General features: G+C 38.7%; 1 protein-coding gene across 1 annotated transcript in view; it reads left to right on the forward strand.

Moving 5' to 3' along the window:
* Positions 1 to 25,818, forward strand: part of Rme-8 (receptor mediated endocytosis 8) — a 135,819-nt gene that overhangs the window by 54,437 nt on the left and 55,564 nt on the right. Inside the window, exons 25-28 of the mRNA XM_070097155.1 lie at positions 3,513 to 3,704; positions 4,006 to 4,141; positions 8,637 to 8,821; positions 13,375 to 13,566. Coding sequence (XP_069953256.1) covers positions 3,513 to 3,704; positions 4,006 to 4,141; positions 8,637 to 8,821; positions 13,375 to 13,566 — 705 coding nt within the window. The remainder of the gene's footprint in view (positions 1 to 3,512; positions 3,705 to 4,005; positions 4,142 to 8,636; positions 8,822 to 13,374; positions 13,567 to 25,818) is intronic.

Genomic DNA, 25,818 nt, shown 5'->3' on the forward strand with positions numbered 1-25,818 from the left:
CCTGACGAGCTGTTGGAGTGTGAGCAGGGTAATATTTAGTGAAGGGATTCAGGGAAACCAGTTATTTTTATATAGCCAGACTTGAGTTCTATAAATGGGAAGTACAATGCCTGCACTTTAAAGGAGGCATTTGGGATATTGGCAGTTTGGAGGGATATGTTGTGTATCTTTATACATATTATTTTTTTTTATTATCACACTGGCCGATTCCCACCAAGGCAGGGTGGCCCGAAAAAGAAAAACTTTCACCATAATTCGCTCCATCACTGTCTTGCCAGAAGGGTGCTTTACACTACAGTTTTTAAACTGCAGCATTAACACCCGTCCTTCAGAGTGCAGGCACTGTACTTACCATCTCCAGGACTCAAGTCCGGCCTGCCGGTTTCCCTGAACCCCTTCATAAATGTTACTTTGCTCACACTCCAACAGCACGTCAAGTATTAAAAACCATTTGTCTCCATTCACTCCTATCAAACACGCTCACGCATGCCTGCTGGAAGTCCAAGAACCTCGCACACAAAACCTCCTTTACCTCCTCCCTCCAGCCTTTCCTAGGCCGACCCCTACCCCGCCTTCCTTTCACTACAGACTGATACACTCTTGAAGTCACTCTGTTTCGCTCCATTCTCTCTACATGTCCGAACCACCTCAACAACCCTTCCTCAGCCCTCTGGACAATAGTTTTGGTAATCCCGCACCTCCTCCTAACTTCCAAACTACGAATTCTCTGCATTATATTCACACCACACATTGCCCTCAGACATGACATCTCCACTGCCTCCAGCCTTCTCCTCGCTGCAACATTCATCACCCATGCTTCACACCCATATAAGAGTGTTGGTAAAACTATACTCTCATACATTCCCCTCTTTGCCTCTAACGACAAAGTTCTTTGTCTCCACAGACTCCTAAGTGCACCACTCACCCTTTTTCCCTCATCAATTTTATGATTCACCTCATCTTTCATAGACCCATCCGCTGACACGTCCACTCCCAAATATCTGAATACATTCACCTCCTCCATGCTCTCTCCCTCAAATCTGATATCCAATCTTTCATCACCTAATCTTTTTGTTATCCTCATAACCTTACTCTTTCCTGTATTCACTTTTAATTTTCTTCTTTTGCACACCCTACCAAATTCATCCACCAATCTCTGCAACTTCTCTTCAGAATCTCCCAAGAGCACAGTGTCATCAGCAAAGAGCAACTGTGACAACTCCCACTTTATGTGTGATTCTTTATCTTTTAACTCCACGCCTCTTGCCAAGACCCTCGCATTTACTTCTCTTACAACCCCATCTATAAATATATTAAACAACCACGGTGACATCACACATCCTTGTCTAAGGCCTACTTTTACTGGGAAATAATTTCCCTCTTTCCTACATACTCTAACTTGAGCCTCACTATCCTCGTAAAAACTCTTCACTGCTTTCAGTAACCTACCTCCTACACCATACACCTGCAACATCTGCCACATTGCCCCCCTATCCACCCTGTCATACACCTTTTCCAAATCCATAAATGCCACAAAGACCTCTTTAGCCTTATCTAAATACTGTTCACTTATATGTTTCACTGTAAACACCTGGTCCACACACCCCCTACCTTTCCTAAAGCCTCCTTGTTCATCTGCTATCCTATTCTCCGTCTTACTCTTAATTCTTTCAATAATAACTCTACCATACACTTTACCAGGTATACTCAACAGACTTATCCCCCTATAATTTTTGCACTCTCTTTTGTCCCCTTTGCCTTTATACAAAGGAACTATGCATGCTCTCTGCCAATCCCTAGGTACCTTACCCTCTTCCATACATTTATTAAATAATTGCACCAACCACTCCAAAACTATATCCCCACCTGCTTTTAACATTTCTATCTTTAACCCATCAATCCCGGCTGCCTTACCCCCTTTCATTTTACCTACTGCGTCACGAACTTCCCCCACACTCACAACTGGCTCTTCCTCACTCCTACAAGATGTTATTCCTCCTTGCCCTATACTCAAGATCACAGCTTCCCTATCTTCATCAACATTTAACAATTCCTCAAAATATTCCCTCCATCTTCCCAATACCTCTAACTCTCCATTTAATAACTCTCCTCTCCTATTTTTAACTGACAAACCCATTTGTTCTCTAGGCTTCCTTAACTTGTTAATCTCACTCCAAAACTTTTTCTTATTTTCAACAAAATTTGTTGATAACATCTCACCCACTCTCTCATTTGCTCTCTTTTTGCATTGCTTCACCACTCTCTTAACCTCTCTCTTTTTCTCCATATACTCTTCCCTCCTTGCATCACTTCTACTTTGTAAAAACTTCTCATATGCTAACTTTTTCTCCCTTACTACTCTCTTTACATCATCATTCCACCAATCGCTCCTCTTCCCTCCCGCACCCACTTTCCTGTAACCACAAACTTCTGTTGAACACTCTAACACTACATTTTTAAACCTACCCCATACCTCTTCGACCCCATTGCCTATGCTCTCATTAGCCCATCTATCCTCCAATAGCTGTTTATATCTTACCCTAACTGCCTCCTCTTTTAGTTTATAAACCTTCACCTCTCTCTTCCCTGATGCTTCTATTCTCCTTGTATCCCATCTACCTTTTACTCTCAGTGTAGCTACAACTAGAAAGTGATCTGATATATCTGTGGCCCCTCTATAAACATGTACATCCTGAAGTCTACTCAACAGTCTTTTATCTACCAATACATAATCCAACAAACTACTGTCATTTCGCCCTACATCATATCTTGTATACTTATTTATCCTCTTTTTCTTAAAATATGTATTACCTATAACTATAACTATAACCTATAACTAAACTTCTAAATTGTTGTATTCTGAGCACCTCTGCAAAAACAGTGATTATGTGTGAGTGAAGTGAAAGTGTTGAATGATGATGAAAGTATTTTCTTTTTGGGGATTTTCTTTCTTTTTGGGTCGCCCTGCCTCGGTGGGAGACGGCCGACTTGTTAAAAACAAAAAAAAAGGAAGAGTTATTTAGGTAGTGGAGTTGTTGGATTACCTTGCCCATGGAAGCAGTGCCGTGGTCAAAAAAATGGAGAACCATGTTCTTTACTGACCTTTTTCATTTACTGTTCTGTACCATCTGTTGTTTACTTCATTTTCTCTACCTCTGCATTATCCTCATCATTTAATTTCTCTTTTCCATTAATCTTTTTTTTTTTCCTTGCCTATAATGTTACTGTATTTATTTTATTCAATTTTTTCTCATTTTTATATACTTCCTGGAAGTAGTCTTTTTTTTATGCCTTTTTATTTCTCAGTAGTACAAATGATGACATTTCTTTTGCCTTTCTTGTTCATAGTGGTACAAGTGGTAATTTTTTTGTGTATGGTAGCCATACTAGTGTGTAAAATTTATTGACAGTTTTTTGGGTGCTCCTTCAAGATTATTTTTTTGTAACACTTTAAAAGTTATTAAAAACATACATTGGAAAATTCTATTTTATTACACAGTGCACTCTAACAGGTTGCGCTTCTGAAAAGAGTCTTGGCAGCATGGCAGAGTGAGGTAGAAAAGCAGCCATCTTCTATGACTGTTGAAGATGCTTACACAGAGCTTGGTCTGGAGAATGATTCTCGACATGATGATGCTAAGATTCGAAAAGCATACTTTAGACTTGCTCAGAAGTACCATCCAGATAAGAATCCTGATGGAAGGGTAATGTTTTCAATATATTGTTGTATTTAATAAATCCATTGCTCCAGAATCTAATTATTAAGATTTCTAAAGTGTTGGGAAACATCAGGAGTAGCCATGTGTGCATATTCCCTAGTAGACTATATTCAGAAAAATCTTTTGCTGCTCATAGTATCAGTGCAGAGAAAAGATATAAAAATATTTTATTTTCTTTGTGTTATGAACTACAGTACATGCAGAAAATTTATTGTGATATTCCCTTGAGGCTTATTATTAATTGAGATTTTTCTCCAAGTTTAATATTAATAGTGTATTTTTACAGGATAAATTTGAGAGGGTTAACAAAGCGTATGAATTCCTATGTAGTCGATCAGCACATGCAGTAGATGGGCCTGATCCGAAGAATATTCTTCTAGTTATCCGAACACAAAGCATTCTTTTCTCACGCTACAAGGATGGTAAGATTTTTATTTCAGATTTGTATTATTATTTGTAAAATAAGAAGAGAAAGACCTCAAAATAAGCAAATACCAGTCAAGTGTAAGTTTTAAGCACCGGTGAAGTTGTTGTACAGTTAGTATGATTAATCATTGGTTGTGATCTCCAATTGGACTGTTTAGTTTACATATTTTAACTTCATCTATTTTAACTGACTAAGACTTATGACATTAATACTTCGTTTATAGCATTATGTAAATCACCTTTGAATTTGTGATCAGATAGCTTGAAATTGAAGAGTTACTATGAATAATTACTGTGACCCATATTAGGAAGAACGAAAGTCAGTACCCATAATGCTGGTACTTTATGTATTGGTTGACAAACTGTATTTCCATTTGAGTTTCATCTGTAGGTAAAAGATTTCTTATGTGCAAAGGCCTTAGTAATATAAGGATAAATAATATATCCATAACATAAATATATACAGTAATATAAAGTACTAAGATATACTGACCACTTTACAAGACAGTAAATTACACTTGTGTACCTTAGTTCAACTATCCACAGTTACAGTTAAAAAGTATTGGTCATGCAGTCAAGTACATGGTGAAATATGTACTGTGTTCATGTGTGGGGTCGTAAGCTTGTTATGCATGTTGAGAGATGTGTGCTCTGTATTCATGTGTAGTGTTGTTATGAATATGGGGAGATGAGTACTACTGTGTATGTCTTTGCCATTTTTATGCACATGGTGAGGTGTTCTTTGTGTAGGTGTTTCATGTGAGGTCATTGGCTATATGGGAGTTGAAGATGTTGGGCCTAGTCTCTAGTTTTCATAATTGAAGGTTGGCCCATAGTGGTTAACTAATGCTTATATATAAAATGTGTAGGAATCCCATTTATTTTTGTGAATCTTCAACTTTATCTTCTTGCCTCTGTTATCTTTCTAGCTTGTCAGTAAGGTATCCTTCCATTAAAGCACTATGCAGTCAGTTGCTATGAGATCCCTAACAATATTTTGAATAGTGAGACAAACTGCACATATTTCTGTTTGTTTGTATGATACATACCATTGCATAATGCTTTTCGTAGATTTTTGTTTTGTTGATTTGTTCTTCTGCCTATATTTCCCCACATTACTAGTACCAGTGAAGGTAGACGTGATTTGTTCTTTCTCTCTGGCTGTAATTTTCCTAACTTACGGAATGGATGGCATTCAAGCTCATGGCAAGCCAGTTCTAAAACAGCAGGCCAATTAACAAATACTGTAAATCATTTCCTTGATGCCTGGAAGACTCCAGACTTCCTTAGAATTTCTCCTTGAAGTGTTAGCATCATATATCAATCTGTCTCCATTTTGAAACTCACAAATTTGTTTGTTGTTCTGGCACCACTTTTTTTTTTCTTCTTCTTCTTCTTCTTCTTCTTCTTCTTCTCCTTCTTCCAAAAAACTGGCCGTATCCCACCGAGGCAGGGTGGCCCAATAAGAAAAACGAAAGTTTCTCTTTTTAAATTTAGTAATATAACCACTGTTTATGTTCCTATTTATTTACTCTGATAAGTTCTGATAAGTTCGGGCGAGATATAAGCGACTATTGGCAGAAAGGTGGGCTAGTGCAAAGATGAGTAGTGGGGGGGTTGAAGAGGGTTGGAATAGTTTTAAAAATGCAGTATTAGGATGTGCGGCAGAATTTTGTGGTTATAGGAGGGTGGGGGCAGGAGGAAAGAGGAGTGATTGGTGGAATGATGAAGTAAAGGGTGTGATAAAAGAGAAAAAGGTAGCTTACGAGAGGTTTTTACAAAGCAGAAGTGTTATAAGAAGAGCAGAGTATATGGAGAGTAAAAGAAAGGTGAAGAGAGTGGTGAGAGAGTGCAAAAGGAGAGCAGATGAAAGAGTGGGAGAGGCACTGTCAAGAAATTTTAATGAAAATAAGAAAAAATTTTGGAGTGAGTTAAACAAGTTAAGAAAGCCTAGGGAAAGTATGGATTTGTCAGTTAAAAACAGAGTAGGGGAGTTAGTAGATGGGGAGAGGGAGGTATTAGGTAGATGGCGAGAATATTTTGAGGAACTTTTAAATGTTGAGGAAGAAAGGGAGACGGTAATTTCATGCACTGGCCAGGGAGGTATACCATCTTTTAGGAGTGAAGAAGAGCAGAATGTAAGTGTGGTGGAGGTACGTGAGGCATTACGTAGAATGAAAGGGGGTAAAGCAGCTGGAACTGATGGGATCATGACAGAAATGTTAAAAGCAGGGGGGGATATAGTGTTGGAGTGGTTGGTACTTTTGTTTAATAAATGTATGAAAGAGGGGAAGGTACCTAGGGATTGGCGGAGAGCATGTATAGTCCCTTTATATAAAGGGAAAGGGGACAAAAGAGATTGTAAAAATTATAGAGGAATAAGTTTACTGAGTATACCAGGAAAAGTATACGGTAGGGTTATTATTGAAAGAATTAGAGGCAAGACAGAATGTAGAATTGCGGATGAGCAAGGAGGCTTCAGAGTGGGTAGGGGATGTGTAGATCAAGTGTTTACATTGAAGCATATATGTGAACAGTAATTAGATAAAGGTAGGGAAGTTTTTATTGCATTTATGGATTTAGAAAAGGCATATGATAGAGTGGATAGAGGAGCAATGTGGCAGATGTTGCAAGTATATGGAATAGGTGGTAAGTTACTAAATGCTGTAAAGAGCTTTTATGAGGATAGTGAGGCTCAGGTTAGGGTATGTAGAAGAGAGGGAGAATACTTCCCGGTAAAAGTAGGTCTTAGACAGGGATGTGTAATGTCACCATGGTTGTTTAATATATTTATAGATGGGGTTGTAAAAGAAGTAAATGCTAGGGTGTTCGGGAGAGGGGTGGGATTAAATTATGGGGAATCAAATTCAAAATGGGAACTGACGCAGTTACATTTTGCTGATGATACTGTGCTTATGGGAGATTCTAAAGAAAAATTGCAAAGGTTAGTGGATGAGTTTGAGAATGTGTGTAAAGGTAGAAAGTTGAAAGTGAACATAGAAAAGAGTAAGGTGATGAGGGTATCAAATGATTTAGATAAGGAAAAATTGGATATCAAATTGGGGAGGAGGAGTATGGAAGAAGTGAATGTTTTCAGATACTTGGGAGTTGACGTGTCGGCGGATGGGTTTATGAAGGATGAGGTTAACCATAGAATTGATGAGGGAAAAAAGGTGAGTGGTGCGTTGAGGTATATGTGGAGTCAAAAAACGTTATCTATGGAGGCAAAGAAGGGAATGTATGAAAGTATAGTAGTACCAACACTCTTATATGGATGTGAAGCTTGGGTGGTAAATGCAGCAGTGAGGAGATGGTTGGAGGCAGTGGAGATGTCCTGTCTAAAGGCAATGTGTGGTGTAAATATTATGCAGAAAATTCGGAGTGTGGAAATTAGGAGGTGTGGAGTTAATAAAAGCATTAGTCAGAGGGCAGAAGAGGGGTTGTTGAGGTGGTTTAGTCATTTAGAGAGAATGGATCAAAGTAGAATGACATGGAAAGCATATAAATCTATAGGCATAGGGGAAGGAAAGAGGGGTAGGGGTCGTCGTCGAAAGGGTTGGAAAGAGGGGGTAAAGGAGGTTTTGTGGGCGAGGGGCTTGGACTTCCAGTAAGCGTGCATGAGCGTGTTAGGAGTGAATGGAAATGAATGATACTTGGGACCTGACGATCTGTTGGAGTGTGAGCAGGGTAATATTTAGTGAAGGGATTCAGGGAAACCGGTTATTTTCATATAGTCGGACTTGAGTCCTGGAAATGGGAAGTACAATGCCTGCACTTTAAAGGAGGGGTTTGGGATATTGGCAGTTTGGAGGGATATGTTGTGTATCTTTGTACGTATATGCTTCTAAACTGTTGTATTCTCAGCACCTCTGCAAAAGCAGTGATAATGTGTGAGTGTGGTGAAAGTGTTGAATGATGATGAAAGTATTTTCTTTTCGGGGATTTTCTTTCTGTTTTGGGTCACCCTGCCTCGGTGGGAGACGGCCGACTTGTTGAAAAAAAAAAAAAGTATGTACAAATACTATACAACTTATTGTTTGTCAGCTGCTTATTTTCTTTGGTGCAGTAGAAACTGCATTTGTACATAATAATAGGTGTCAGTGAATGCTGACACCTATTATGGGGTCAGCATTCACCATACTAGAGTTGGAAGGGTTGTATATGGATGGGTTGTATATGGATGGGTTGTATATTTATGGGTTGTATATGGATGGGTTGTTTATGGATATTCTATCTGTCTCATAATTACTTTTTGTAAAGATAGTAAGCCATTACTTTTATAATTATTTGTTTCTTGAAGAATAAAAGCCACAATTCTGTAGCTGGAGCATATCACAACTAAGTCACAATTTGTAAACACAGTATAGTTTTACACAATGTTCTGCTCTGTCCTGAATAGACTGAAATGCCATCTAGATTTGAGCTCCGAATTGTGGGTAATTTGTGCATTTAGTTCATGTTTAGTAGACTTAAAACAACTTGTTGTTACAGTGTTGGCACCATACAAATATTCTGGCTACCCAATGCTCATCAAGACCATCCAGCTAGAGGCAGATGATGAGCAACTTTTCAGTAAAGAGACCTCACTACTCGCAGCAGCTGCAGAACTCACCTACCATACTATTAATTGCTCTGCACTTAATGCTGAGGAACTAAGAAGAGAAAAGGGACTTGAGGTGAAGCTTGAAAGAAATTACGTTTAAATCTTTCCAGTTATTTTATCTTTTGTTCTATTTTTGCGGATTTTCTCTTTTCTTCTACTATGTAGAACTTTTTTGTGTGTATTTTCTGAGATGACCTCACTTCATTTTCCTTGAATTCTTATTTGTTAAAAGTGAAAATAGCTGGAAGTTGCTCATAGTATGGGATAGCAAGATTTATCTTTAACCCTTTCAGGGTCGACAGGCCCTCTCAGAGACTTGTTCTCAGGGTCGACCAAATTTCAAAAAAAAAAAAATTATTTTTCTTATGAAAAGATAGAGAATCTTTTCCCAATCATAATGACACCAAAAGTATGAAATTTGATGGAAAACTTGCGGAGTTATGCTGTTGCGAAGTTAGTGGTCTCGACGATGTTTACGCATTGGCGATTTTACCCACTTTGAGCCCTATTTTTGGCCAATTCCAGTGCACTTGTCGACCAAAATTATAACTATTTTGCTAGAACTCCATTTTTTCTATTGAATGAGTACAAGAAACCACCCATTTACCGATTTAAACTATCCAATACAGTGGTCAGAATTTAGCAATTTTGCCAATTTCACACAAATTACAAAAGATGCCAATTTCTAAATAGGGTCCAGAATAAACAAGAAAGACATTCTGGCACTAAAATAACATTTCCTCTGTTCATTAGTCACGTCTCAAGGCCCCTCTTACATTCTTTTGCTTTCCACTTTGAATTTTTATTCTCACAAAAAAATAGAAGATTTACTGTTATGCAGACTACTGCATTAGTGTAGAAATGGTATAAATAATATCAATGCATTTGTGAAAGAATATTAGACTCACCAGTTGGCATGTATTGGATGCATAGCATGATTTGTTTACTTTTGAACTTTGGTAAAAATCGAACATTTCTGCTACTTTGAGCTCAATTTCAAGGTACTTTTCTTTGTAAAACCAGTCAAAATCATCTCAATTTCTGTAATATGTCTTCCAGTCTATAAAATGAGACCAGGAAAACTAGAATACAACAATAAATACCATACGAAAATACAGTGCAAAGTTGCTGTTTTAATCCAAAAACATGGTCAGTTTTTTTTTTTTCTCATTACACACTGTGTGCTACAGGATTTTTTTTATACTATGCACACTGACCACATAGACCCATTCTTTCATATGTAGGCCTACCGGCTTTCTCTCACTAGATTTGAGGGCGTTAGAATTTAGGCGTACTAGTACGTCAAAAACCCTGGTGCGTAAGCCGTACTAGTACGTCCAAAACCCTGAAAGGGTTAAAATAAAAAAATACAAATACTTCTACTGAATCAGCATTTACTAATTTTGCATTTAATGTAAAATAAAAAAAAAAATTGCTTACCGTACATTATAATTAAAAGTGAAAATGGAATTTGTGAGAACTGAAACAAAGAAAGAAGAGAGACTGAAAATTGATTAACATTCAACATTTACTTTAAGAGTTTCCTAAATATGTTTTCTCTGTTGGGTCGCCCTACCTTAGTGGGAGACATAGTATTAAAAAAAAGTGTCATCATTTTAAGAACTTGGAGTATAATTCTAATTGCTTAATTTTACAACTCTTAAAATTAACCCTTTGACTGTTTCGGTCGTATATATACGTCTTACGAGCCACTGTGTTTGACGTATATATACTCATAAATACTCATAAATGGTTCGGACATGTAGAGAGAATGGAGCGAAACAGAATGACTTCAAGAGTGTATCAGTCTGTAGTGGAAGGAAGGCGGGGTAGGGGTCGGCCTAGGAAGGGTTGGAGGGAGGGGGTAAAGGAGGTTTTGTGTGCGAGGGGCTTGGACTTCCAGCAGGCATGCGTGAGCGTGTTTGATAGGAGTGAATGGAGACAAATGGTTTTTAATACTTGACGTGCTGTTGGAGTGTGAGCAAAGTAACATTTATGAAGGGATTCAGGGAAACCGGCAGGCCGGACTTGAGTCCTGGAGATGGGAAGTACAGTGCCTGCACTCTGAAGGAGGGGTGTTAATGTTGCAGTTTAAAAACTGTAGTGTAAAGCACCCTTCTGGCAAGACAGTGATGGAGTGAATGATGGTGAAAGTTTTTCTTTTTCGGGCCACCCTGCCTTGGTGGGAATCGGCCGGTGTGATAATAAAAATAAAAAATAAATTCTAGCGGCTTCAAATCAAGCAGGAGAAAGGTGGTAGGCCCACATGTAAGAGAATGGGTCTCTGTAGTCAGTGTGCACCATATAAAAAAAATCCTGCAGCACCCAGTGCATAATGAGAAAAAACTCCGACCGTTTTTTTGTTAATTAAAATGCCGACTTTGTGATCTATTTTCATATAGTATTTGTGGTTGTAGTCTCATATTCTTGGTCTCATTTGATAGACTGGAAAACATGTTATAGAAATAAAGGTGATTTTGATTGGTTTTACTATGAAACGAACCGTGAAATGGAGCTCAAAGTAGGGGAAATGTTTGATTTTTGCCGATGTTCAAAAGTAAACAAATGATGTCATTTTCCAATAAATGTCCATGTAGCCATTCTAATATGCAGTCATGAATGGGTTGACATTATCTGTACAATTATTACAATATTGCAGTTGTCTGCATAACAGTAAATCTTCTATTTTTTGTCTGAAAAAAAATTCAAAATAAAAAGCAAGAGTAATATCAGGGAGGCCTGGAGACATGACTGATGAACAAAGAAAAAGTTATTTTAGAGCCAGGAATGTCTGCTTTGTTCATTCTGGACCTTATTTTGAAATTGTCATATTTTTTAATTTTCGTGAAATTGGCCAAATTGCAAATTTCTGACCACGTTATTGGGTAGTTGAAATCGGTAAATGGGCAGTTTCTTATACTCAGTCGATAGAAAAAATGGAGTTCTAAAGAAATAGCTATGAGTTTGGTCGACTGGAACAACAGAATTAGCCGAAAATAGGGCTCAAATTGGGCGAAATCACTGATTTGTAAATATCGCCTAGGTCGCTAACTTCACAAGAGCGTAATTCCGTCAGTTTTCCATCAAATTTCGTTCTTTTGGTGTCATTACAATCGGGAAAAGATTCTCTATCATTTCATAAGAAAAATATTCCTTTTTTTTTTTTTTTTTTGGGAAATTTTGCGACACCAGGAGACACCTCAGGATTGGGGGTTGCGACAGTCAAGGGGTTAAAATAATTATTAGGGAATTTGTTTTGGTTACTACAAACACAATAAAATTTAATTAAATTTACATAAATGACAGTTTACTTATGAATGCAGCTTGAGATGAAGATAATACAGTGGACCCTCGGCTAACGATATTAATCCATTCCTGAGAGCTCATCGTTAGATGAAATTATCATTAGCTGAATTAATTTTTCCCATAAGAAATAATGGAAATCCAATTAATCCATTCCAGACAGTCAAAAGTATTAAAAATATTTTTTTTTTTCATGTAATATACATTTCCCTACAAGGAAAACAATGAGACATGCACAGTAACTATATAAATAAATGTTAAAATGACACTTACCTTTATTGAAGAGTATTGATGAGTGATGAGACACTGTTTTTCTTGAACACTCTGGGATTTTCAGAGTGATACATGAGTAAAGCTTCACTTTGCAATCCCCACGAGCATTACAACAAAACAAGAAAGTTAGGTTGTCTCTCATAGGCTTGTGTCCTGGGAGTGCCTTTTCCTCCTGAGTAATGTAGGTCCTGTTTGGCATTTTCTTCCAGAACAGGCCTGTTTTGTCACAATTGAACATATGTTGGGGTTGGAATTTTTCAGCTTTGCCATGCCTTACCACACTGTGTATGCCACTACGATTCTTAAATCTCTCAAACCAACCTTTGCTGGCCTTAAATTCACCAATATGAGCACTAGTTCCAGGCATTTTTTTCTGTTCACCTGGGTGTTAGTTGACTGGTGTGGGTCACATCCTGGGGGACAAGATTAATGACCCCAATGGAAATAAGTTAGACAGTCCTCGATGACTCACTGATTTTCTTGGGTTATCCTAGATGACTAACCCTCTGGGGGTTAATCGTTTCTTGGTAATTGTTTCTCGTTAAGCCACACCAACAACAGTCTCTCCACATCTTCGAGTAGTACAGCTGACAGTGGTGCAGCAACAGCTGACGGTGGTGCAGCAACAGCTGACGGTGGTGCAGCAGCAGCTGACCGTGGTACGATAATATTTCGATAGTATTTCTCACCCTTTTTACCACAGGGTTGGCACTAAAAGCTTTCTTTGGGCCCATGGTGGCTTATTTAGTAGTTACAAGCACTATAAACAATGGAATAATACAAAATGTATCGAATATATGCATGAAACCGGGCACCCTGGCTTGTAAACAATGATGGCAGGGCAGCTGAGGCGCTCAGGCTGGACGGACAGTTTCCAGACGAATCACATTGGGCGAGTTTTTTATCGTTACGCAGGCCAAATTTTTTACCCTCAAATGCTTCGTTAGGCGGATTTAACATTATACGATGCGTTCGTTAGCCGAGGGTCCACTGTACTTAATTTTGATGCCTATTATGTATTTCATAAAGTGTCTTCTATTCTCCCATCAGGTACTACAAGGTGCCTATAATAGGTGTGTGAGTGTACTTAATGCCAGTAGTAAACCCAGTGACGTTGCAGTTCAGGTGTGTACAAACATTGCACGGTGCTACACGGCTGCTGCCTCCTTCCCTATGTGTCGAGAGAAACTCATTGAGATGTCACACTTCATCAAGGATCTGTGTCACACACTTTACTTCAAGGTAAGATAAATTATTTTTCAGAAATGTTCTTTTTCTTTACCGAAGGCTGCTTTTTGAGTACAGTGGACATCCTCTATAAGGGCATCCTGAGGTAGTTGGAACCTTGACATCACTGTATGCTTATCCTAATTTGCACATTCCTCTTAGGCTTGTTGTTTGTGCTTGTTTCTTCCTCCATCTTATTGTAGGTCTTGTATATCTAGCTTTTGTTTCTAATGTCACTTGAGAAAGGCCAAACAGTGATTTAAGAAGCAAAAACTGGCAGGTCCTTGAGTGAGATAAGCAATGAAATACTATATGAAGGATCACTCAATCAAGTTTATTCTCTATAAGGATTACAATGCAGGGTTTACAGATTTTGGTTATTGTGTGATTTACATGTAATAAAATACTAATTACAGAGGGGGACCACTAGGACACCTAGCATGGCTAGACATTTCGGGCAAACTTAGATTAATTCTTACCCCTAATTTATTACAAATAATGGAGTAAGTTGACTTAATACTAAGTGACTGAATACTAGTTTGTGAGTTTAGCAATGTACATGCTTTTGTTTTGGCACAATACATAGTTTCTATATTGGAGTATCACAGGCAAACTTATGACTAGTTAGGAATCATTATTTTAAGATTAAGATTCATATTTCTGTGCTTATAGTCAAATGGGTGAGTGAATGAGTGTAAGTGTGAACCACCAGGTGGTTTTTATGTAGTTAGTTGACGGGGTGTATCAGGGAGATAAGATGTTTTCTAACGGTAGTTTTGAAGGTGATGAATGTGTCTGCAGTTCTAGAGTTTTCAGGTAGGGTGTTCCAGATTTTAGGGCCTTTGACATACATTGAATTTTTGTAAAGGTTTAGTCGGACACGGGGAATGTCTTAGAGATATTTGTGTCTGGTGTTATGCCTGTGGGTCATGTCACAACTATCAAGAAAGCATTTTAGGTCAAAGTTAATATTGGAATTTAAGGCCCTGTAGATGTAGATTGCACAGTAGTAAGTGTGGATGTTCTGAACAGGGAGTAAGTTTAGATCTATGAAGAGTGGGGGGGTGTGTTGCCAGGGATGGGATTTAGTGATTGTTCTTACTGTGGCTTTTTGTTGGGTTATTATTGGCTTTAGGTGTGTTGCTGCAGTTGATCCCCAAGCACAAATAGCATAGATGAGGTATGGATAAATGAGTGAATGGTATGGTGTGAGAAGGGCATTTTGCGGCACGTAGTATCGTATCTTGGAGAGGATCCCAACTGTTTTGGATACATTTTTTGTTATGTGTTGGATATGGGTGCTGAAATTCAGGTTGTTGTCGAGGTATAGGCCTAGGAATTTGCCCTCATTGTGTCTGGCAATTAGAGTGTTATCCATCTTAATGTTAAGTTGTGCAACACCTGCTCTGCTACCAAACATAATATAGTAGGTTTTGTCAGTGTTAAGTGTAAGTTTATTGGCTGTCATCCAAGTCGATATTTTGAGCAGCTCCTCGTTTACAATGGTGTTGAGGGTGGCAAGATTAGGGTGAGAGATGACATAAGTCGTGTCGTCAGCAAAGAGAATGGGTTTCAGGTGTTGGGATACGTTTGGAAGATCATTGATGTAAATGAGGAAGAGCAGGGGTCCAAGGACACTTCCCTGCGGAACTCCAGTATCAAGTGGCCGTGTTGATGATGCTGTGTCTTTAATGGTGACATACCGATACCTATTAGTAAGGTAGGATTTGAAATATGCGCATGGCCTCTTATACCATAATGGTCAAGTTTGTGGAGTAGAATGCCGTGATCTACTGTGTCAAAAGCTTTTCTTAGGTCAGTAAAAATTCCTAGTGGATATTCCTTATTTTCCAATGCTGTGTAAAGCAGATCTAGCATTTTTACAATTGCATCATTAGTGCTTTTATTTTTCCTGAATCCAGATTGGCAGAGGTTGAGTATGTTTTGTGCCGTTATAAATGAATATAGTCTCCTGTGCACGATTTTTTCGAAGATTTTGGATAGCAATGGCAAGTTTGATATTGGTCTATAGTTGTTTACATCTGTAGGGTCACCATCTTTATGTATTGTTGTAACCCTTCCTGTCTTGAGTAGTTTCAGGAAGGTGCTACTTTCTAGTGACTTGTTAAAAAGTAATGAAATAGCATGTGAAAGGACATGGGCTGCTTGCTTGTACAATAATGGTGGGACATGAGACAGATTCCCTGAGTTATTTTTAAGTGATTTTATAATCTCGGTGACTTCGGTGGGCTCACTTGGTACAAGATAGAAGGAATTTGAGAAATTCCCATCTAGGTAGTCCCGGGCATGGGCGTTGGTACATGGGATTTTTCTGGCAAGATTAAATCCTATGGTTGAGAAGAAGTCATTTATCTTGTTAGCTATATCAGTGGGATGCAGTGGTGTTTCATTAGGTTTAGTTAGGACAATATTCTTGTTTTTTTTCAGTTTGTGGGTGCCCAGAATCTGGGAGAGTGTTTTCCAGGTCTTTTTTATATCTCCTCTTGTGCCAGTGAATCTGCTGGAGTAGTACAGTTGTTTGGCTTTCTTTATTACTTTGGTGAGAACTGATGAATAGTGTTTAAGAATATCTTTGTGTATTAAGCCCTGTCTATATTGCTTTTCATATTGGTGTTTCTTATCAATGGATTTCAGAATGCTGCTGGTTAGCCATGGGCAACCGAGCCGTTTATTCGTGATCTGTTTCGTTTTTATAGGACAATGTTTGTTGTATAGTCTAAGTAATTTGTTAAGAAAAATGTCTGTCCAATCATCAGTACCACTGGCCGTGGAGAATTCTGTAGGCCAATCAACAGTCTCTAGGTTTGCTGTGAACTTCCTTATTGAGGCCTCGTAATAGAGTCTAAATGAAACTTTGTTGTATTCCAGTGGTGGTTTACTAATGCTTGTTAAGAGAAAGGTTGGGTAGTGGTCTGTAGTGCTGTCTGTGATTATCCCTGATTTAAAGGGGGCTAGTATATTGGTCCATATGTGATCTATTATGGCTGCACTTGTCTCAGTCAGCCTGGTTGGTTTAGTTATTGTTGGTATGAGAAGTGTGTTGTTCATATTGTTGATGAAATCAGTTACAGGCTGATCATCTAGTAGGCCAAGGTTGATATTGAAGTTTCCAGCTAAGAGAAGGTGGTGCTTGTTCATTTGTCTGTTTGTTATTAGTGCCTTTAATTTCTCACTGAAATTTGGGATGTTTATGTGGGGTATCCGGTAAATGGCACTGATTGTTATAGGCATCTTAAGGTTTTTTACAGTAAAATTAGCAAAAATGTATTCCCCATATTCATCACTAAAGGATGAGATTAACCATAGAATTGATGAAGGAAAAAAGGTGAGTGGTGCATTGAGGTATATGTGGAGACAAAAAAACATTATCTATAGAGGCAAAGAAGGGATTGTATGAAAGTATAGTGGTACCAACACTCTTATATGGGTGTGAAGCTTGGGTGGTAAATGCTGCAGCGAGGAGGCAGTTGGAGGCAGTGGAGATGTCCTGTCTAAGGGCAGTGTGTGGTGTAAATATTATACAGAGAATTTGGAGTGTGGAAATTAGGAGAAGGTGTGGAGTTAATAAAAGTAGTATTAGTCAAAGGGCTGAAGAGGGGTTGTTGAGGTGGTTTGGTCATTTAGAGAGAATGAATCAAAGTAGAATGACATGGAGAGTGTATAAATCTGTAGGGAAAGGAAGGCGGGGTAGGGGTCGTCCTCGAAGAGGTTGGAGGGAGGGGGTAAAGGAGGTTTTGTGAGCAAGGGGCTTGGACTTCCAGCAAGCATGCGTGAGCATGTTAGATAGGAGTGAATGAAGACCAATGGTATTTGGGACCTGACAAGCTGTTGGAGTTTGAGCAGGGTAATATTTAGTGAAGGGATTCAGGGGAACCGGTTATTTTTATATAGCCGGACTTGATTACTGGAAATGGGAAGCACAATGCCTGCACTTTAAAGGAGGGGTTTATGATATTGGCAGTTTGGAGGGATATGTTGTGTGTCTTTATATGTATATGCTTCTAAACTGTTGTGTTCTGGGCACCTCTGCAATAATATAAATGCAGCGATTATGTATGAGTGAGGTGAAAGTGTTGAATGATGATAAAAGTATTTTCTTTTTGGGGATTTTCTTTTTGGGTCACCGTGCCTCGGTGGGAGACGGCCAACTTGTTAACCCTTAAACTGTCCAAACAGATCTACATTCACATGTGTAGCGCTCCAAAAGTAGATCTACGTTTTTTTACATATTTTCAAATATAACAAAAAAAATGTAGATCAAAGTTTTTTACATGTTTTCAAATGTAAAAAAAGAAAAAGAAGCTCTACGTTTTTTTACATACTTTCAAATGTTGAAAAAACGTAGATCTACATTTGGACAATTTAAGGGTTAAAAAAAAAAAAACATAGGGATGATACATATGTTGTTTTGCTAGAGAAAGTTTTTTGACCATAAGAAATTGTATTGTAATTAAGTGTTTGAGTCTGCAGGTGCTCTGCTCTAACTTTTGGCTCCAACTTAGCACTAACTTGAAAAAACTTAGTCATGTTTACCTTTGAGCTCTTGCATGTAGTCATATTGTGGTGTGTTGCTGCTGCTCAAATCAATGCACTTCTTTATCGCAAATGATGAAAAAGTATTGTTTTATATTCCTGTGGACCAGTTTTGTGTGTAATTTCCATGTCTTCCTTTATTTTTTTCAATTTCCATGATTGTCTGTCTGCTGAGAGTGTATTGTGTGGCCTGGTGGCTACAGCTCCCGCTTCACACACGGAGGGCCCAGGTTCGATTCCCGGCGGGTGGAAACATTTCGACACGTTTCCTTACACCTATTGTCCTGTTCACCTTACACCTATTGTCCTGTTCACCTAGCAGCAAATAGGTACCTGGGTGTTAGTCGACTGGTGTGGGTCGCATCCTGGGGGACAAGATTAAGGACCCCAATGGAAATAAGTTAGACAGTCCTCGATGACGCACTGACTTTCTTGGGTTATCCTGGGTGGCTAACCCTCCGGGGTTAAAAATCCGAACGAAATCTTATCTTATCTTATCTTATCCATTTGTTCTTCATTCTTTCAGTATGGATGTATATTTTTTATCTTTATAAAGGTTTTGTTTACTAGGTGAGGGTTCTATGCTGGTGCTGTGTCTTCAAGAGTTGGTCTTTCATGCTTAAAATAAAGTGTGTCTATCTAGGATTCTGAAAGTAACTCTATATGCATGAACTTAGCAAGTTCTGCTAATGTTATTTTCTTTGTTTACTTAAGAGAAAAGCTTAGAATAATGGCTTTTCCTAGGGTTTTTATTCTTTATTGTTCCTCTGCATTTTTTCTTCCCAGGTGGTACTCTGTTTTGGTCTCCTTTCTCCTCTCTGTTTATTTACTATGTTTTTGCTGAGGTTTAAACTCCAGTAACTACTTGCTTTATCTTTCATGCAGTCTGTTTAGCCTATTGCTGCAATAAGAAAGTACAGAAATTGCATTAATAACCTGTTTGCATTATTTAATCTATCTTTGTTGGAAGGTATTATATAGGTTTTGTTAATTGCATTTATTTATTTTTTATCAGTGTTATCACTTGACTCTTTACTGTCATTTACCTTCTAGTGTTGCTGTGAAGCAGCTGTGAGTTTAATCTTGCTTTGTATGCTATGTTCATTGTATATTCTATACATGTATATACTTTTCTTCTTATTTGAAGATAACCATTCCTAGTTCATTTTATTTGGAGATAATCATTCCTAGTTCATCTGTTTTTTCCTTGTTCTCTGACATTGGGTATGCTCTGGGCAAATGTTTTGTTGGTGGGATGAATTGTAAAGGACCTGCCTAGTATGGGCCAACAGGCCTGCTGCAGTGTTCCTCCTTTCTTATGTTCTTATCATTAACTCCTATCACTGTCTTGCCAGAGGCATGCTGATACCACAGGTCAGATGCCCCTCCAAACAACAATTATTTCTACCCCTCCTTCAGAATTCGGGCACTGTACTTCCCACCTCTAAGACTCAAGTTTAGCTAACTGGATTTCGGTGAATCCCTTCACAAATGTTACCTTGCTCACACTCCAACACCATTTGGCTCTACTCACTCGTATCTAACATGCTCACATGCCTACTGGATGTCCAAGCCCCTTTCACACAAAACTTTTACCCCCTCCCTCCAACCTTTCCTAGGGCAACCCCTACTCCACCTTCTCTCTAGTACAGATTTATACACCCTCCAAGTAATCGTACCTTGCTGCAGCCTCTCTAAATGCCCAAACCACCTCAGTAACCCCTTCTCGACTCTCTGGATAATACTCTTAGTAACCTCACACCTCCTATTCTCCAAGCTACGAATTCTCCACATAATATTAACACCACCACCTTGGGTGTTTGCAAGAGGTGTGAGGTGAAAAGATAAAGAATCTAACACAAAGTGGGAGTTGTCACAGTTGGTCTTTGGTGATGACACTGTGATTTTGGGGGATTCTGAAGAGAAATTGTAGAGGTTGGTTGATAAGTTTGGTAGAGTATGTAAAAGAAGGAAATTAAAAGTGAATATAGGAAAGAGTAAGGTGATGAAGATAACCAAAAATATTAGGTAATGAAAGATTGGATATCAGATTGGAAGGAGAGAGTATGGAGGAGGTGAAGGTGTTCAGATATTTGGGAGTGGACGTGTCAGTAGTTGGGTCTGTGAAGGATAAGGTGAATAATGGAATTGACGAGGGGAACAAGGTGAGTGGTGCACTGAGGAGTCTGTGGAGACAACTTTATCCATGAAAGAAAAGACAGGAATGTATGAGAGTATAGTTATACCAGTGCTCTTGTATGAGCGTGAGGCATGGGTTGTGAATGTTGCAACGAGAAGGCTGGAGGCAGTGGAGATGTCATGTCTTAGGGCAATGTGTGGTGTGAATATAATGCAGAGAATCCGTAGTTTGGAGACTAGGAGGAGGTATGGGATTACCAAAACTATTATCCAGAGGGCTGAAGAGGGGTTATTGAGATGGTTTGGACATGTAGAGAGGATGGAATGAAACAGAATGATTTCAAGAGTGTATAAATCTGTAGTGGAGGGAAGGCGAGGTAGGGATCGGCCTAGGAAAGGTTGGAGGTAGGGGGTAAAGGAGGTTTTGTGTGCAAGGGGCTTGGACTATCAGCAACCGTGCATGAGTGTGTTAAATAGGAGCGAATGTAGACAAATAAATTTTAGGATTTAACGTGCTGTTGGAGTGTAAGCAAAGTAACATATATGAAGGGATTCAGGGAAACCAGCAGGCCAGACTTGATTCCTATGAAGGAGGGGTGTTAATGTTGCAGTTTTATAACTTTAGTGTAAGCTTGCCTCTGGCAAGACAGTGATGGAGTGAATGATGATGAAAGCTTTTCTTTTACAGGCCACCCTACCTTGGTGGGAAATGGCCAATGTGATAATAAATAAATAAAAAACATTGTCCTCAGCCACTACATCTCCACTGCCTCCTGCCTCCTCCTCGCTACAACATTCACAACCCATGCTTCACTCCCATATTAGAATGTTGGTACCACTATGTGCCTCTTTTTGCTTCCATGGATAACATTCTTTGTCTCCACAGATGCTTCAGTGCACCACTCACCTTTTTCCTCTCATCATTTCTATGGTTCACCTCAAATGAATAACAGAAAAGCACAGTACCGTGACTGGAACAAATTCATGAAATGTAGTTACTGTGTGTGATAAATTTAAAGTACCAGAGTGTTTTTACAGTATAGAAATTATTAAATAATAAGATTTATTTCCCTATAAGCAACTAGTTTTTTAATTTCAGCCTATATCAGGTCAGGTAACAGGAAATTATTGCATATTATTTCTTATAAAATATCAATAGAAGATCTTATAATATTTCAAGCAAAAATTCATTATTTTAAATTTTATTTCACCTAAATATAACCATTCCAGTATCTTCACAACTCATTTTGCTTATCGTCATTACATTCCCACACCTTTTAATACCTGCCATCAATAGTTACAGTTCCTACACTGCACATGATCATTGCTCATAATTAGCTGTGACTATAATGATGAAACAGCCTAGAACAGATTATCAGATGTGTAGTCTGTCACTAGTATCCATCTCCTCAATAAGGTGGCAACTCTTCCTTCCATTACTCTTACGTGCTTATTCTGTGTACATTGCTTGATAATCTTCACCAGTGGGATCATCATTGGCAAAACAAATAATTAATTGTGCGCTTAAATGTCATGTTATTGAACTAGTAAAACAATTATGGGAATTTTTAAGTCAAACAGTATTATTTGTACTGTTTAGTATTACATGTATCTATTTAGTTTTATATCAGACAACTTTAAAGTTGTGGGGTAAATAGAGGCATGATAAGTAGAGTAGGTATGAGTAGAGAAAGTGTAATTAATAAAATTGTATTATACTATTTTACATGACTTGTAATACAGTAATAGTCTTCTGTATCATGCACTCGCAATATTAGCATAACCCAGAAGTTTTATACATGACATAGAGGATATAAAACTGCATGAAATAATGGTATTGCAAACTATGAAATAGCAAAATGGGAAGTATGATGGCACTGATGTCGCATGGTTGGTGAAGGCAGTGTAACAGAACTGCCTGGTTGCTATTTAGCCCTTTAACAGATAGTTAGGTTAGGAGACTTATGTAGTCGGAAGATTGTGAACTTCGTAGAAAAGATGACAATTTTAGGAACAGTGAACCTGTAAGTATAGTCAAGGAAGAGGTCATTATGTGGTGGAGGCAATAAATCCCAGGTGAAACAGTGGGAAAGCAGTATGAAAAAGCTAGCTAATTTATGGAGAAAGAAAAGCTGCTGCTTTTAACCTCCTTCATATACAGCCTCTCCTCACTTAGTGACGTACTCGTTTACCGATGACTCAGACCGGTATGCATACCTAAATAATGTATATTAGAGCTGATTTCCTCTATTCTTTTTATTACAATATAGAGTACACTGCTATATAAACATTTAAAAATTCTAGAAATGTTATAAATGATGCAAAGATGATATTAAAACAATATGAAAGATGGTTGACACAAACCCACTACCATCATAGTATGCTCCTCACTTAGCGACAAATTCGTGTACCAACATGGTCTTAGGAATGGAACTCCGTTGTTAAGTAAGAAGAGGCTGTAGTAAAGTCTTGGAGAATAGGGAAGTTTTTGAAGTTTTTTTCATTATGAAATTTTTATAATTGACATAAAATTTACTTTTGTATCATGGGGCATTGCAGTATATATGAAAAAATTATAAATTCCCATCATAATAAGTTAAATTTTGTATTCATATTTTGATTCAATTGAGGTAAATTTTCTGTCGGTCTGGTCAAAGCTTTACATACATCATTGAGTACTGGCTCATTTGTATTGTCCCTCATGCGTTCACAGGATCTAGAAATGACCCAGTTTACGAAGGATCTGTGCCATATGCTCTCATTCAAGGTGAGGGTGGGTTGACATCTTTTTTTTTATATGCGATTTTGTTTTAAAGCTATCGCAGCATCATAGGCTGCCTTGCTGCGGACTGAAAGCATTTATTTTTTGTTATTTGTAGTGGCCATAGTCCATACCATATTTGTCTTGCCACACGCCACAACTGGCTTTGGTGGAGTGGTTGTTGCCTTAGAGTAATGATCATTATCATATGGCTATACAAGTTTCCTCTGTGTTGCACTATTTTTCTGAATTAAGTGCTAGAGATTTTATTTGCAGTACACAAAATATTTTTTTTTCTAATTTGCTTGATTGTTTATAAAGCACCTTCAAGTATTTAACATTTGGTATTCTTCACAAGTACTTACATACTATATGCTGTTAAAATCAAACTTTTGAGCAGTAGTTAAGAATGGTTATAATCTTTCAATTATATATCTTTTCTATTTCATAGTTCATGTCTAGTCCCAATACAGTATTTAAAATTTTAAGTCTTTCATAATACATTAGTACATTATTATGTAATAATGACAAAACTGTAACAGTAAATATTTCTTTTGTATGTAGCTCTGTGGCACTGCCTCTTAAAACTTATAAAATATAAGGTTTTGCAGTTTTTATTTTCATTCTTAAATATGAGCTTACAGATATTTTTTATTAATTTTTAATCCTGTAAACTATCTTTTTCCTGGAATATTTGTCCTTAACATATGGTATTAGTTTTAGTAAGATGATGGTGTTTTATTAAAATGTTCTTACTTTGATCTTTTGCTGTATCAGTTTTATTTGTATATGGCTGGTAGTGTTTTTCTTAGGAGGAAGCATTCCCACCTTCACCAGTTGCATTGAACTTGAGGGAAAAATCAGTGTTTCACACACACACACACACACACACACACACACACACACACACACACACACACACACACACACACACACACACACACACACATGGCATGAAAGAGTCAAAGAAGCATCACCGGACATCATAGCTCTCACAGAAACCAAGCTTACAGGTATGATAACAGATGCCATCTTTCCAACGGGATACCAAATCCTGAGGAAAGACAGAGGGAACAGGGGGGGGTGGAGGAGTGGCATTGCTGATCAAAAATCGCTGGAATTTTGATGAGCTGGAGAGAGGAGACAGCGGAGAAGAAAGTGATTACATAGCGGGAACGCTTCACTCTGGAGGTCCCAAGGTGGTAATAGCAGTGATGTATAACCCACCACAAAACAGCAGGAGGCCAAGGCAAGAGTACGACGAGAGCAATAGAGCGATGGTTGACACACTGGCTAGAGTGGCCAGAAGAGCTCATGCATGCAGGGCAAAGCTCCTGATCATGGGTGACTTTAACCACAAGGAGATCGATTGGGAGAACTTGGACCCACATGGGGGCCAAGATACATGGAGGGCTAAGATGATGGAGGTGGTACTGGAAAACTTCATGTGCCAACACGTAAGGGACACTACAAGAGAGATAGGAGAGGATGAACCAGCAAGGCTGGACTTAGTATTCACCTTGAGTAGTGGAGATATCGAGGACATCACATATGAAAGACCCCTTGGGGCCAGTGACCATGTGGTTTTAAGCTTCGAATTCACAGTAGAGCTACAAGTGGAGGGAGAAGCAGGAAGGCCAGGACGAATGAAGCCAAACTACAAGAAAGGGGACTACATAGGAATGAGGAACTTCCTGAACGGGGTTCAGTGGGACAGAGAACTGGCAGGGAAGCCAGTTAATGAGATGATGGAATATGCAGCAACAAAATGCAAGGAGGCTGAGGAGAGGTTTGTACCCAAGGGTAACAGGAATAATGAAAAAGCTAGGATGAGCCCATGGTTTACCCAAAGGTACAGGGAGGCAAAAACCAAGTGTGCTAGGGAATGGAAGAAATATAGAAGGCAAAGGACCCAGGAGAATAAGGAGAGCAGTCGTAGAGCCAGAAACGAATATGCACAGATAAGAAGGGAGGCCCAAAGACAATATGAAAATGACATAGCAACGAAAGCCAAATCTGACCCGAAGCTGTTGTACAGCCACATCAGGAGGAAAACAACAGTCAAGGACCAGGTAATCAGGCTAAGGAAGGAAGGAGGAGAGACAACAAGAAATGACCGTGAAGTATGTGAGGAACTCAACAAGAGATTCAAAGAAGTGTTCACAGAGGAGACAGAAGGGGCTCCAGAAAGACGGAGAGGTGGGGCACACCACCATGAGCTGGACACAGTGCACACAACCGAGGAAGAAGTGAAGAGGCTTCTGAGTGAGCTAGATACCTCAAAGGCAATGGGGCCAGATAACATCTCCCCATGGGTATTCAGAGAGGGAGCAGAGGTGCTATGTGTACCCCTAACAACAATATTCAATACATCTATCGAAACAGGGAGATTGCCTGAGGCATGGAAGACAGCAAATGTAGTCCCAATCTTTAAAAAAGGAGACAGACATGAAGCATTAAACTACAGACCAGTGTCACTGACATGTATAGTATGCAAAATCATGGAGAAGATTATCAGGAGAAGAGTGGTGGAACACCTAGAAAGGAACGATCTCATCAACAGCAGCCAACATGGTTTCAGGGATGGGAAATCCTGTGTCACAAACCTACTGGAGTTCTATGACATGGTGACAGCAGTAAGACAAGAGAGAGAGGGGTGGGTGGATTGCATTTTCTTGGACTGCAAGAAGGCATTTGACACAGTTCCACACAAGAGATTAGTGCAAAAACTGGAGGACCAAGCAGGGATAACAGGGAAGGCACTACAATGGATCAGGGAATACTTGACAGGAAGACAGCAGCGAGTCATGGTA

This window comes from Cherax quadricarinatus, chromosome 4 (assembly GCF_038502225.1).
Source record: "Cherax quadricarinatus isolate ZL_2023a chromosome 4, ASM3850222v1, whole genome shotgun sequence".
In the NCBI taxonomy this organism is placed as follows: Eukaryota; Metazoa; Arthropoda; class Malacostraca; order Decapoda; family Parastacidae; genus Cherax; species Cherax quadricarinatus.